Source organism: Meleagris gallopavo, chromosome 11 (assembly GCF_905368555.1).
Source record: "Meleagris gallopavo chromosome 11, MGAL_WU_HG_1.1, whole genome shotgun sequence".
NCBI lineage: Eukaryota > Metazoa > Chordata > Aves > Galliformes > Phasianidae > Meleagris > Meleagris gallopavo.
Genome location: NC_139414.1, coordinates 4,304,505 through 4,320,053, shown reverse-complemented (window position 1 = coordinate 4,320,053; position 15,549 = coordinate 4,304,505). Strand labels below are relative to the sequence as shown.

At 44.6% G+C, this 15,549-nt stretch overlaps 1 protein-coding gene across 6 annotated transcripts; it reads right to left on the bottom strand.

The window, feature by feature from the left end:
- Nucleotides 1-1,232: 1,232 nt before the first annotated feature.
- On the bottom strand, nucleotides 1,233-15,481 carry PPP1R7 (protein phosphatase 1 regulatory subunit 7). Of its 6 annotated transcripts, none has more exons than XM_003209041.5 (11): nucleotides 15,360-15,481; nucleotides 14,779-14,856; nucleotides 14,492-14,611; nucleotides 10,973-11,028; nucleotides 10,297-10,362; nucleotides 9,543-9,673; nucleotides 8,552-8,714; nucleotides 4,976-5,092; nucleotides 4,074-4,178; nucleotides 3,096-3,182; nucleotides 1,233-1,619 (listed from the first exon to the last, which is right to left on the bottom strand). In XM_003209041.5, the coding sequence occupies exons 2-11, from the start codon at nucleotides 14,819-14,821 to the stop codon at nucleotides 1,443-1,445; spliced, it is 1,065 nt and encodes a 354-aa protein (XP_003209089.1). In that variant the 5' UTR covers nucleotides 14,822-14,856; nucleotides 15,360-15,481; the 3' UTR covers nucleotides 1,233-1,442. The 6 variants fall into 6 exon arrangements, with proteins under 6 accessions (XP_003209089.1, XP_010714813.1, XP_003209088.1 ...); XM_010716511.4 differs by having other exon boundaries at nucleotides 14,507-14,611; XM_003209040.5 differs by lacking the exon at nucleotides 14,779-14,856 and having other exon boundaries at nucleotides 15,360-15,478.
- Nucleotides 15,482-15,549: the final 68 nt, after the last annotated feature.

The window sequence follows — 15,549 nt, the reverse complement described above, 5'->3', positions numbered from 1 at the left end:
AGCAGCTACCAGTAGATGGAAGTCAGGTTGCCATCCCTGTCTCTGAATGTCCTGTACCTGTGAGAGCCACATGCAGCTGTCACTGCACCTGCCCACTCCATGGCTGGCATTCTCACCATGTGACACTATGGGATGTCAGCACAGCAGCAGGTAAGCCCAGTCCTGGGGTGCACAGTCTCAGCTGTCCCCCCACAGCGGTGACATTTCCTCCTCTGATTCCCCAGCTGGAGAGCTTTTGCAGCCCCAAAGCACACACAAAGCATTAAACCAAGGTGGGAGCGGTGGGAGAGTCACAGGGACAGGCTGCTGGTCCCGTGCTGCCTGTCCAGCCCCAGCCCACAGGCACGTGTTGGGCAAGCCCCAGGATAAGCAGGGCCCTGTGAAAGCTCAGGGTAGCAGGTGGGCAACCTGGACCCAGCTGAACTAAATGCGTGCTGAGGAGGTGGCAGTGACTGCAGAAAGCAAACAAGGAGCCCAAGCAAACAACCAGCTGAGGCAGAAGAGCCCCACCTGCAAGCAGCATTGCTGTGCTGGACAAAGTCCCACAGTGCACAGGCTGAGGTGAAGGCACACAGGCTGCTGTTGTGGACATACTTGTTGTACACACAGGGCAGGAAATAGGAGGTGAAGGCCATGAAGAAGGCCTGGGCCTAGACCCTTCTCCTCCCCAGCTGGAATACACAGCCCATTATCTTACCTCTTTTAACTCCTCCTCCAGTCCCCAGCTTGGTCTACAGCTCAGCATTTAACATGGATGCCATACTAGCAGTGCCTCCAGTGGAAGCTCCATACAGGTACACACATCCTCACACAGCTTCTGCAACTCAAGCTATTTCTTCTCAGTCAACTATAGCAAACCTGTAACTGTGCCTCAAAAAAAAAAAAAAAAAAAAAAAAAAAAAAAACCCAACAAAAAAGCCAACAACCAACATTGCCATGAAAGTCTTCCAGCTCTCCTCCCCCCTCTGGTTTTACTAACAGATATTTAGCAAAAACTCAACTCTGATACCTGGATGAGCATTTTTATCCGATTCTCCTCCACGTCAACACTGTCACTGCCCTCCCACATTTTTACAGACCACCTTTAAGTCTGGATCAGGAACAGTGATGTTTGCAAGGATATCACAAACCTGAAGGTGTGTCACCAAGTGGCTCCAAGTAGAAACGCTCCAGTCTGTTGCAAATACTTGCTGCCAAACCTCCCGGGCAAATAAGATACAAGCACAAGGAAGTCTCTTATGTTAAGATTTAATAATAATAATAATAACAACATTTCAAAAACAATGAGTGCATTGTACACGAGATCTGGTAGTCAGTGCTTTTTGTTGACTATTTGCTCTGAGAGTGTCAGTGTACTGAAGACCTGGGGAGTGGTAAGTGGATAAAAAACCCAGCTGGGACATTTCTCCAAGGAGGGCAGGAGAGAAGGGGCAGCAGGAGGTTCAGAACCGAACAAACGTGGCATCGATCTGCCGGACAGATGGGAGGGCCAACATGATTTTGCGCCGGTACTGGGGATCCTTCTGCAAAGGGTTTCGCTCCAGGTACACAGTTTCCAAATTGTTGGCTCCTTTCAGCTCATCCAGGTCACTCCAGCTCTCAACGAGATTATCATTCATCTGCAGAGCACACACATGCACACACACATCAATACTTCCAGTATCAGGAACCACACCAATGCTGCTCAAGAGGATCATCACCCAGTGGCTGTAACTGTACAATCTTAGCACATCGGTAGGGATTTCCTGTCTGTGTGGTCCTTCTCCCAGGAGATTAAAAAAATAACAATTATCAATGAATTGGTTCTGGCCTCCCTCAGCAACTGTTTTTTGCTGAAGTGGGGGGGTGGGTAGAAGCCAGAAGAGCATTTTCCATTTCCAGGTAGGGAAAGGAGCTGGACAAAGCCAGGAGATCCTGGCCAATGCTCTGTCTGGCAGAGGACTCTTAAAGCACTGTGTTTTTGCAAGGAAAGCCCAGTGAGGTTAGGATCTTGCCTTTGCTTCCTGTAAAAGGAACTGAAACAGCTGTGCAGTGCCTTCTAAAGCAGAGCAACCACAAACAGGAGCACTGGAGGAAACTGCAAAGGATGCCAACAGGTCACACACTGACCGTACCATAGTGTCTCATTTCTAACATGACATCTTTTGAACAGGCTTCTCAGCTCCTGTTACTTAAAGAGTTCCTTACGGAATAAATACCAGCAGGTAACACCACTGGCAGTTGGCTAAGCTACTCTCCAAGATAAGAAAGATGGTCTACGTAGCCTGGACAATAGGGTCTGCAGCTTGATTCCATTTGCAACCGCTTTTCCATCCTCTCTCTCAGCCTCTGCTCATATAATTTATATAATTATATATAATTATAATTACACTGCTCATAAAATTTATATAATTGAACTCCAAACAACAGGCATTAGGCAGCATAACATTCAGCTTTAACAAAGGAAAGGAGCTAGTGCACCTGTTAATTCATGAATACCTGCTGCTTTTCCCTAAGACATGAACAGATTTGTATGCAGGTCCCCAAAGTGGCACAGTACTGATATATCAGGTGGAAAAAGTCTCTGCATATATCCTTAGCAGACTTATGAATGGTAAAGGACCTGCTACCCAGGGTATCACAAAGGTAACAGGAACAACCCTAAGCAATTATCTGCCTCCCAGAGTGGAAGTAAACTGGAGAGTTCCATTTGTTTCATATTTGTAACACGACCATATCAAGTCTGTTCTGGACAGAGGCTGCGATCCAGGCAGTGGTGACACAGTATCAGCTTCTCTCATTACACAGTCATGCTGACTTAAAGAAAGATGAGATTTGCAAAAATAGGACACAGTAAGGCTGTTTCATAACCACCACAAGCGTGAAGGCAGGGCCTATGTTCTAGATAGAGACAGGCTTGTTACCACTAACCAAAGCCCAGCCAAAATCTTCGTTGGCTCAACTCCTTCCCAAGGGGAAACCATCACACTCTACCCTCCTAAGACAGTTCAACAAGATGAGAAACATTCCAAGAGCTGCCCTAAGGGCAGTTGCCCAAGACAGACATTCACCACTCCTCCCCATCAGAGGCCTCTTTCTCTGTGTACAGCACTCACCCAGAACTCCTGCAGCTCTGTTAGGTGACTGATATTTTCGATCTTCTTGATTCTATTGGATGCAATGTCCAGCATTGTGAGTTTGTTCTAGACAAGCAAACAAAACGTTACACTAGATTTCCTTTCATCTTCTGTCTCTCAGGCCCAGAGATAAAAAATTAGAAGCAATGACATGTTATCACCAGCTTTCCTACAATGAGAACTCCTGCATACATTTAGCAAGACTGCTTTTAACTGAGCTTGGTTACTGACCTCCCAGAAGCCATGCAACAAAAATGAAAGCAATTACTTGCTGGATGGCAACCATCAGTTGAAGGCTCCTAGAAAGTAAGTTTTCTCCCTCCACAGTACACTAACAGGAATCCACTAACATCTGGATCAGAAGCATCCTCCTGGGCAGAGCCGAACACTTTTTGCAGCAGAGGGTTCAAAAGCTTTAGAGAAAGTTTTCTGCCCTGCACACAACCAAGTTCTGATTTCTCTGCTCTCCTACAATGCCATCTGCTGTTGCGTGAGAATCAAAACGCTACAGACTTCTGTGAAATCAATCCTATCTAGAATTACAGTGTCAGGAAGGCAAGCCACATGCCATGGCTCGTCCCTCTCACTCCCAGCTCCACTTGTCCTACCCATAAAGACTCACAGTTACCTACAAACTGCTGTCTGGAATGCTACATCAGAGCCAGCCAGCAGTGGCCATCAGTCATTTCACTGCTGAAGATCTGCCAGGCTGCTGCATGAACCACATGCTTCAAATGCTCCCCTCCACAATCAAGAAAGCAACTTACTCCAGATCCAGAGAGGCTTCGTGCACGTAAGGGATTTCAATGTAACTAATACTTGGATTTTTGAAGTCTTTTCAAGATATTCAGAACCCTTCATGCAACTGAAGCAGCTTAGGAACAAAAGATTCAGGAAAAGCCCACCCCCCTGGCAGGATGCTGAAGGCAGCAGTTCTGACACACTTATACTGCTCACATTGTTCTCCAGCCCCTCGATGACTTCGATGCCGTTGTTGCTGAGGTACAACTCACGCAAGTTCACTAAGCTCTGCAGCCCCTCAATCTTGGTCAGACGGTTACTCTGAAAGCATAACAACAGTTTAAGATCAGTCTGAACAACCCCAAATGCAAGCCAGTCATAGGAGATAAAGCATTGGAAGGGGAAATTGCCTGTTTGGGTCAACATCAATGCCACGTGCTAGGTTTTAAAGGCCTGCACTACCATACCTAAGGAAGCAAAGTCTCCAGAGGAAGCAAAGTCTCCAAATTCAGGAGAGTCAGACCCTGACCTCCCCATCAGAAGCAGCAGTTTCCTACTTGGTCTCTTCAGAAACACGATGATGCATTAATAGCATTCATTCTGTAGGTCTTTTTAGCAGAATAACACTAAGTGAAGTTACAGGATTTCAGTTCTGATATACTCTGCTGCATAGAGTTCTGTTTATCCTATAGATTAAGATGCCTACATGTACTGTAACATGTAGAAAGTATGACTTCCTCAGGAACTATCTGCCTAGCTTGTACTAGACTGCACGAGCTTTGTCAGATAGTATTGAAGGTATTTATTCCACCCATTAAAAAGCTGGAAGCTTCCAGTAGCTCATTAAGGGCAGGTTTCATTTAGCACAGGCTTGTCATTCACTTTTCTTCCCTGTTCAGGCAGAAGGCAGCGACACTGAGCTCACTGCCAATAAAGGACTTCTCTGGCATTATTCATTTGATGTTACTGCAAAAACGACAAGCTATATTTCAAGAAGGAAGTTGGGCTTCACGTTCATTTCATTCTTCTACTACAGCAGTTTAACCCAAACACCAAAGATTCCAAAGAGCTCATTGTAAAGGTGTTCACATCACAAGAGGACAGAGCAGGATAAGTACCTGTATACTGAGCACGGTCAGGTTTGTCAGCGCATCCAAGTTCTGGAGCTTGGTGATTTTATTCTTTCCAAGGAACAGACTGTCGAGATTAGCCAGGGCGTCGATGTTTTCAATGGCCTGCAAGAAGACCAAAGCAGACAGCGTTGCTGTGATGCAGAACTCCAACCTGCAGACACACTTAGCACCACTGTATAGCCTTGAACTGTGCAGCAGTTCCCCTCCTGTGAAAAACAAGCCTGCCAATTCCACAACACAAAGCGCGTGGGCCGGGCCTCCCTGGGGACCCAGGAGCAAAGTGCAGGGCTTTGTGCAGTGACAGCAAACCTCAGCCTGCGAGAGCTGGCCCACGGCATTGCTAGCTGCTGGCTTCAGCAGGGGTCACATCACTTTCTCCTGGTTGTAGCCCCACTGTCCAGGCGGGATCAGAGAATGGACAGCCTCTGCAACACTGAAAAGGCCATTCCCTGGGCCACAAGGTGTACACCCAGGGCAGGAGATACTCATTTGTGAATCTAGAGTGTCTGTCACTGGTGAATGCAAAGAGAAGCTGGAGGAGAAAAAAATAATTCCCAAATTCAGTACTAGCCATCAGTGCTGAAAGCAGTCGGAGGCAAGCTGCCCAGCTCCTCTGCTCATTGGTTTCTCTGCCATAAGGAAGGTTACTTGTCTCCTGGGTGTATCTAGATGCCAAAGCTGTTAGCACATTTAACTACTGTCTGTATATTCACACTACTGGCAGCACATACCAATTCAAGCAACGTACACGTTAGATACACACACTACTGACAGAGCATACACACTACATCAATTTAAATGCTGAGCTCAGCTTTTAGTGGGAGAGAACATCTTTGTGAGGCACCAAGAAGAACCATATTCTTTATTTATAAAAAATAGAATTAAAAAAAAATGGGTGCACTAGAAAGCATCAACACAAGATTAAAAAAAGACTGGGCAAGAAGAGGGATAAAATATGGGTTTTAGAAAGGGCTCCTGTAAACAGGAGGAAATAAAAAACAATTATTTTCTCTTTGCAAAGGATAAGCTACAAAAAAGATAAAATACAAGTAGGCACTGCTAAAAACAAATTTTAAAAACAGGTTTTGGCTCACAGGAAAGCAGCAGTATGGATATGGATACACAGCTGTGCATCTGTGCTCAAGTACTTTGTGACATGCCAGCCTTCAGAACCTTTCTGCCAGGCAGGGACAGAGCCCAGCAGTGCTGGTGGGACAGGACACCACATCCCAGCACCACTCAGACTTCTGTGTGCACCTGTGGGCAAGGGAAGGCAGAGGAGAATGGACACATGCACACAGTGTATTACAGGTATGCTCCGGGAAGGAAAGAAGCTTTTTAATCTCTATCCCAGAATTGCCAACAGATTCAACATAAGCTGTTTATCAGCTCATATTTGGACTCACCCTCCTTCTAAGCCTGTGGACTTACCCCTGTTTTGGCCTTGCAAGAAAATAATAGATTTGTTTCTCAATGGTAGCTCCCCCAGCCCTGAGGAGGAAATACTTGTGACTCTGAGGGTACTGAGAAGAAATAATCAGAAAGAGAGAAAAAAAAAAAAGCTACTTAAAGCTATAAAAAAAGCCACATTTAAGTATGAAACAGGCATGAGGAAAAAAAAGCTAGGGAACAAATGAACTGCTTGCCTTGTAGTTGCCTCAGTCCAACTTTGGAAAGAAAAGCATGAAAATGGATCAGCTCAGGCATGAAATTGTCTCCCCACCATTCATACAAGAAGGACAGAACTACAAGTGTTTTCTAAGTCACGTCAGATCCGGTTAAAAGTGCACAGCAAGAAGTTAAGAGTTTTGCAGCAAATGACTAACACAGCACTACTGCAGAAACTTTAATGCTCAGGGGATGAACGTAGCAGGCATCCCAGACCACAGACACTGCCTGACCTGCCTGCTCATAGCTTCTTACAGATACACCCACCTATGAAGCACGTAGCCAGGCCACCCTGCCAGCAGGAAACTACCAGAAGAATTCTGGTTTCCCCAAGTGAGATGCATTTTTTCATGCCCACCCTAGACACAGGTTTCTCACTCCAGTAAAGCAATGAGCAGCATAGAGCATTGCTTTTCAAAGAATTAACAGATTAACAGAAAAGATGCTAAAAATCAGAAAATTCACTTGTTACCCATACAGTGATATCATTGTTTTGGTTTTTACCATGCACAGCCTCAGCACTGCAAAAATAAATGCACATAAAATAGTTCAAGCTGGTCATTCAAAATACATTCTCCAGCTTCTCCAACACTGGTGGCAATACACCACCCAAGTATCAGTACAGAAACCCAGCTGGTTTGGTCTTCATTCTTATTTGCACTATACATTACACTATGAGTAATGATGCTGAGAAATGAGATGTAATACTTTTCTTTAACCCAGCTTTAGAAACGCAAGGATCGATGCCCCTAAAGCCTATTATGCTTCTGAATACAAAAAGTGCACTTCTGTAAGTCACATTCCCCAGCCTATGTGAACCATAAGGCTCCTAATCACTCATCTGGCTGATGCTCTCCCACTCAGGATTTATTCCCCCTACGTAACTTTCCAAAGTAACAATTCCTTCAGACAGAAGAGTCACTTCAGTTCAGCTTTTGGGGAAAAATGAGTTTTTCCTGTTCATAAAAGCAGCAAACACTTCTGCCTTCGAAGGCTGTTTGTAATTGCTTGAGTTTCCTTCTTTTCTAGAAAGGAGATGTGCTTCCACAACACTTAAAATATGAAAAATAAATAAGTACTTCCCTCATTTGTTCATCAACATAACGAAGAGTTTCTCAACATCTGCAACTGGGCAGTGTCATTCTATACGATTTCTAGACTGGAATGCACTCACTTCTTACAGCTGCTTTATGAAGTGTGTATATAATTGAAAAAGCTTGTAAAAAATTAATAGTTTGCACACAGTGAGTCTTTTGTGTTGCCTGCTTCACCCATTCTCTTATGAGCTGGGCAAAATGCAGAAGCCTGCCTTATGGACAGCAGACACCACTCAGAACTGCCTCCCTTTAAGTGCAATCAAAACCACAAAATTGGAAAGGTTGCTAACTGACAAATTAGAAAAAGCAGTCAGCAGTGGGCTATCAGGTTTTTGAGGCACTTCAGAGCAAGGCCTCAAGAAAACATTTTTCTTGAGTGAGAAAATTGGAGGGATTTATCAAATACACATACACACCTGAAACTGCTATTAGAGTTCAATTGGTTTGATGAAATAGAAGCAGACAGAGCCACGAGGAAGGCAAGAGAAAACAATAGCTGGTAGTTTTGATAGGTTTGGCTCTCTATCAAGAGAAAACTGCCATCTGCAGAAGGCAGCACCCAGGGAATGAGCTAAAGAAAAACTCCTCAGTTGTAGCTTAGAAGCCAGGCACTACACACACATAATGGAAGGATCCAGCAGGTGCAGCAAATAAACAACTACGCATTGAATGGCTAGAGCAATAAAAACAGCAAAATCACAAGTCAAAGTCAACACAGAGCACTTTGAGAACAGGCTAATCCCAAAAGCCACAGAGCTCAAAACTCTCCAGCTAACATCTCGTACAGCAAGCCTACCCGAATTCGATTGGATCCCAACTCTAACATCTGTAACAGCTGCAAGTTGCTCAAATTCTCAATTTTGCTGATTTTGTTGTTGACGAGGAAGAGTTTTTTAAGTTGGGTAAGCTGATCTAGTCCTTCAATGTGTCGCAGAACATTAAACGAGATGTCCAGGATCCTGAGGTAAAACAAAACAAAGGGCTCTTCAGTCCAGGAGGCATGGAAGGTCCTGGCAGAGGCATTTGTAAACTGATGGTGAGCCTCACTATCTGCAGAAATCAAGCATTTTGTTAGGCCATCAAGCTGGAGTCACAAGTGGCATTTCTTTAATCAGAAATAGCGAATACAACTTTCAAAATACTTTCATAGCACGCCATGGAGAAAGCAAAGCTATGTCACATGCAAAAAGCACACTGTTTTGCCCAGCTGTGCAACTGCCACCGTGGGGGGAAGCCAACTTTCAGCACTGTACAGACCATAGGAAACGTACATCCCTACAAGCTCTGCCTCTCTGGGACAAGGTCTCCCTTAAACATGAAGCAGTTAGCACTGCCGTAAGCACGTCACTCCCCCACAGTCCCAGAGAAAATGGTTGTGATCCACCTCCAGACTGATGAAGGACTAGTGCCAGAAACTGGGAATAGCACTTTGTCCCCAAGAGAGTCACATCTCTAGTCTTTTTCTTCAGAAGTACAAATGTTATATGGAGCAGTCCCTATCAATACCACGGGATACCTGAGCGCTCCTGCACCTGATGGAAGCTGCAACCACCTACCATTCTTGCTGCTTTACACAGATGATGTTTCATTTCCACTGTCCCAGGTGAGCTCCAGGACAATAAAACTAGTTTACTGCACAGTTAAATATCAATGGAGGCCAGATATTGCCCTTCACAGTCAAGAGAATGATGAGAAGGCTCTGGGTGATTAAGACTGGAATAATTACAGCTCGGTAACTCAGTGACAATCCACCCACAGCCCAAACCTGGTGATTCCCCATGACTCACTCAAGATCCACAAGAGCCTCCAAGTTCTCAATCTTCCGAATCTGGTTGTCATACAGATCCAGCTCCCGCAAGGTCTGCAATTGCTCCAGGTTCTCAATGCGCTTCACCAAGTTCTGACGCAGACACAGAGTCTGGCAGGAAAAGACACGAACAGCAGCACGTCATGTTTTTTGGCATACAGGCAGAAGGTGGGTTTGGTTTTGTAAAATATAATATTTTCCTGTTTTCTTCCATCTCTACAGAAGGAAAGCTTTTGGCACGAATGCAGCCACCAGAACAGCGGCCCACAGAAGCCATGTAGTCGCCATCCTTGGAAACACTCAAGAGTTTCACTGGACAAGGCCTTAAGCCACATGCTCCAACTGGACCTGCTTTGAGCAGGAGTTTACTAGAAGCCTCCAGAAATCCTTTAAGGTTCCAGGGAGACCTCACTGTGGCCTTACAGAAGTAGAAGGGAGCATATGAGCAGGAGAGGGACCAACTTTATAGATGGTCTAATAGTGATAAGACAAGGGGAAATGCCTTTAAACTAGAAGAGAAGAAATTTAGGTTGGATGGACCTTCTTCAGACAAACTGTCATGGTTTTATGATTTTTGGCTATTGGTATTCCACATCATAACATCATGTTGACACAAACATAAGGTGAAATTGCTAGGATGGCAGCCAAAAAGACTCCTGAGTTTGTTCTCTAGTAGGTCTGACACACACAATCTCCAGCTCCAAACGATATTCTCTATTCCTTTGAGCTGTTACCTTTACTTTCTTGAGCACCTCAAACCCTTCAATCTTCCCAATTCGGAAATGATTCAGGTCAACATCCTGAGAGAGAAACAGAAGTCAGAGGGATTCAGCAAATGTTTCAAAATACTCTTTAAAGATGAACCTGGTTATTTTCTTCTAAGAAAAATTACAGACTTACAGAAAGCGCAGCTCATTAAAACTTCTCTTTAAAGAGCTCATAAAAATTTGCTTTGGCAGATGATTTTACCAGCAATGGTGAAGCACACGGCCTAAGTTCATTAACTGCAAAGGCAGTACCTGTGAGAGGGCAAAAGCCTTCTCCTCAGTGTGAGCTTGGTTTCACCAAGAGGGGACTATTTCTTTTAGTAAATTCATAATTTTACTGGGAAAGAGTTGTGCAGCTTGAACAAAGTACTGCACAGAATTCTCTTACCCACTTACTGCTTAACTGGAACACACTTCCTGTGCTTCTATTTTATTTTAAAACTCAAAATGACAAACAAGAGGTTTTGGATACTGATTAAGAGTAGAATACCTCTAGGTCTAGCATGAAGGCTCTGAACCAGTTCCAGAGAAGATAGGATAGCCAGGACCTTCAGAAGAATTAGATCTTTTAGCTAGGTTTCAATACTTCTTTCCCTTTCATCCTGCTATGTAAAGCCTGAAAGAACAAAACATCTTCCTTTACCTCAGCTTCTGGGTCCAGGCTAATTGTCTCCATGTCCACTGGTGTCTCTGCTTCTCCTGCAGCAGAAACAAATACGTTACAGACTTCTGCTATCTGATAGTTAAAGACACGATTACAATGGCTAACATCCAGAGGGACAAAGGGAGCAAGCACCCTTCACAACAAGTTACACACAAGATGCACAATTAGGATATTTTGCTGCAGTAAAAACACACTCACTTGCATCATGACAGCAAGTAATGAAACAAAGCTTTCTTACCAACACAACTCCATGCCTAGAAGCAAATGAAAAAAGAGCAGCACCTTATCCAGCTTGCCCACCTGTCTGATGTGTAACACTGTCTTAAGATTGAACTTGGCAGGATTTCTTTTCTTTACACTTAGGGCAAGCATCCCTCTGAGGATGTACCCTCTAAGGAGTCTGTGCTCCTCAGATAACCTAACACATGGATGCCAAGGAGGAACCTAAGTACACCTAAGCTGGCAGCTGGCAGTGCCAAGAATGACCAAGCATCTCCACAACCCCCCTACAGTGCCTTTATTTCACAAATATTGCCAGTGTATGCTGAGCACACACTCGCATGGACTTCCCTTCTTTTGTTTGAATAAGCTCGGTAATATGCTAGAAAACAGTGTTTATCACACCGCATACATTTGCTTGGGAAATGCTTTTGTAGCTCTGGAAGGTAGCCCAGCATTTGCTGTACTTCTATCACAGCACAAGAGGGAGTGAAATTTACTGGATACATTCATGCTGAATAATTCACACCCGATTCCCATTTGCAGAAGATGGTGTGCTGTTTGTATCAATCTCCAAAGGAAGTCTAATAAGGCTCTGCAAAACAGATATAAACATGCAACCCCTTTCCGTTTTAAGCATACAAGCCCTCTGTGCAACCAAAAAAATTGAAGCATCTTTAATATCAGTCAAGTTTCAAAGACTTTGGATTAACTCTTGCATTATAGTACGCAAGCCCATTCCATTAACACAATAATGAATTTTATTTCTCGAGCAGGGCCTCAACATTCATACAAATGCCAAACATCCCCAATCCTTAATGAGTGCTTTCCCTACAAATGCTTGTCATCATCTGCAGTCAGGTAAGGATTAACGGTACAAACATCACAATTGTTCATCCTGCCAAGCTGCAGGGTTTGATAGCTCCACACAGTTATTTACCTCACTGTATTGTGCCACGACAGGAAAGAGCCCTCACTGAACTGACTTGTGTAAATGAAGATTTAAAGACAGTCCTCTGTTCCTCATCTTTTAATATTTTATATAGCAGAAATTAGCAAGGAGCATAAATTACAGCTTGGGGATTGAAAGCAAGCTGAGAGTTTTGGTGACGTTGCATGCTGGTATAGAACTGACAAGCATAAATGTGCCCGTCAGCATTTTAGCACCAGGCAGCACTTGAATTTCCATTTTTCTTCCAGATGAGGAGGGATGCGCTTCAGCAGAGAAACAGACACACTGCCCATGACCACATCTCTTTAACCTATTTCTAGAGTGTAAAAATCTGCCAGCACAGGGCGCTCCAAGACAAACAGCCCAGCTGAACTTACAGCCACCAGGAACAGAGGCTGAGGGCAGAACAGCAGTTATTTGAGACGTCTCATTAGGAAAAAAACAAACTATTCCCCTTGGACTGAGTTGTACAAGTAGTAAGTTTCAGTGTTCAATGATGGAACCTGTCCTTTTGGGGGCTTTAAAGGTGTCTAACAGTAAAGCTGGTGCACTCAGTAGATACTTTAGTCAAAAATGTTCCTCTGTCTCTGCCAGCTGAGAGGCTTCTCTGTCAAGCGGTGCGTTTCCTCAGCACACACAGCAGCTCACACGCTGCTGCAGTACATTAGATACTCAGTATTAAGTACTGTAGTCCACAATTTAGAATGCAGACAGCTTCTCAAGAGGGAAAAAAAATACATCGCTTTGCCACTAAAGTTACTTAAGAGAGGCTTGGTGCAACCCACGCCTGCAAGCTCTGCAAGTGTAGGAAGAAAGGATGCCACTCAGGAAGCTCGAGTTCTGCAGCACAGAGCAGCAGTTTCTGTTACGTAAATCCACAGCACCACAACCATTTGAAGCCCGACTGCACCTTTCAACTGCACATGCATGAAAAGTATAAGTTATAAGATAAGTAAAAAGATTTCACAGCAGCAGTGCTGTTCCTCAGAGATTTAACTCAACAATAAATGTGAAATCTCAGCTGTGTGATCTCTATTTGTGAGCTTCAAGGAAAAAAGGTGGCAAAATATCCATACTCCTTTCAGTTGAACACCTTACTTTCCTTGCCAGCTCCTAACTCAAGTGCTCCAGTATTATTCCTCTTTTTGGTTCCTACCCTAGAAATAGTTGTTTGTTTTTTACATTAAGTAGCATCCAATGTAAGTCAGACAATAAGTTGGTTTTTTCCTGCCCCCATTTGAAATAAAAGTATGTCATTCAAAGTCGTTTCTCTCCTCTTACAGCTCCCAAAGAGAAACAACATACAACACACAGCCTTAAATGCACAAATAAGTGACATCAGCTGAATGAACGCTCAAAACATTTTGTGCAAGCAAAGGAAAACTGTCCCCGACTGATCTGTGTGCTTCAACTGATGGGCACAGCTCGGGATCCCCACAGTTCACGGGATGTGCTCTTAGAAACATCACCACACATTTTTCAACTTACAGGTTTTTTTGTTTGTTTGATAGCTAACAGTGATTTAAAATTTGCTGCAGAAAGTGTTTTACTTCAGTTCTATTTCCAGGTCAATAATACCTACGAGCAGGATGTACTGCACCTTAAATTGTTAGCTATTGTTAAAAGTCCAGATGATACTGCAGCGTAGGTTCTTCAGGTATTGATTTGCTTTGACAAATTGCAAGCTACCATAAAACAAACATCTCCATTAAATAAGCACAGGCTTTAAAGCACCTGCTGAAATTTTTACCCAATGAGCTAAAACAAACTGCAAAAACAGTAGACATTTTGAAATCAAGGCAATTCAAAGGTACAATTTTCATGCCTTAAAATTTTTAAGCAAAAAAAAAAAAAAAAAAATAGAAATCCTGCAACAAAACAAACCACATCAACCTGCTTTCTTCAGTCTACCTGGAAAAAGTACTCTTTGCCTTCCAAAGGGATCTGGCAATTTTTAAAGTTAAAAGCTGTACACAGTAGAGGAGTATGAAGTTCATTTTTAATAAACACTTCCAGCACCTTTCTATAGAAAATGAGAACCCTTTCACAAAGAAGCATGAATCAAGCTCTTTTTGAATGCTGACATTTCAAAGAGAAGCATGGTTTCACACACCAATAATTAAAAAAAGGATCTAATATTGCAATTCCATGAAACAAGGCAGCTTTACAATAGCAAGGATTATATTATTACTTAAAAAAGTTTTCTCTAGGGCAGCTGTTATCTACCACTGAGACAAACGCCATGTATCCACACGGAGAAATACAAAGGACTGACACAGGTGGGTGGCTCACACCTCCCTAAAGCCATCATTGAGGTGGGAAGGTACCTGGAGAGTTCTCACCATTCTGCTCATCTCTCAGGCTCTGCTGGCTGAGGTCTGTCACTAAGCGCACCGCTTGTTTCTTCCCTTCATCTTCTGACTCCTCCGATTCAATCCGCTTATCGACTGCAGGAGATAGAGAACAGCAGAGTTAGGCTGCTTCTGGCAGCACGCTGAGGGCAGAAAGCAGCAAGCAGATATCACAACCAGGACTCACAAATACCACTATGCAGTTAGTAGAAATCCTAAATTAACTAAATGAAAGGTTTAGTCTTAAATAAAAGGCCTCTTACCCCTTGTTTCTACTTTGATTTTGGATGCACTTTTTCCTCCCATCACATCTTCCTAAAACCAACAATCTGGGAAGAAGACTGGAGGAAAAAGGAAATTTCTTAGATCAATGAAGTGCAATTCCAAAGATTACGGAAATGGAAGGAGATCTATGACACTTAAAGACCTTTCAGAGGAAATAAAACCAGTATCACGTATGAGGGTACCAACGACACGAAGAAGAAGAGCCATAAAGGCACGGCTGGCTGCAGCCCGAGCGGCCGCCTGGGCACGGCGGCTCCCACACGAGGAAACCACGCCGGCGGATTCTCCTTACGTTCTCCTTACGTTTTACGTCACGGCCACCTCCACAGCCCCGCTTCTGCCACCTCCCCCGCAAAGGCCGCGCCCCGCGCCCCTCAGGCCCCGCTCCCGGGATCACCACAGGGCTCGCCTCAGGCCGGACCCCCAAGGGCTGCCCGGCCAGGACAGCCCCGAGCCTATCGCACCCCTCCGGGGGCTCCCGATCCACGGGCAGCACCTGGGGCCACGCCATTCCGCGCTCCGTGCCGACCCGACCCCGCCGGCCGCAGCAGGCTCTCACCCTCCATCATCTCCTGCTGCCCCTCTCCGCTCCCCGCCGCCATATTACTTCTCCTCCCACCGCCCCCTTCCGGCAACCGCCTCAACGGCGGTCGCAACCAATCAGAACTCAGAGCCGGCGCCCCGCCGACAGCCAATCGGCTCCTCGGGCGTGAGCCTGAGGCGGGAGTAACGGTTGGGGCCCTCCAGCT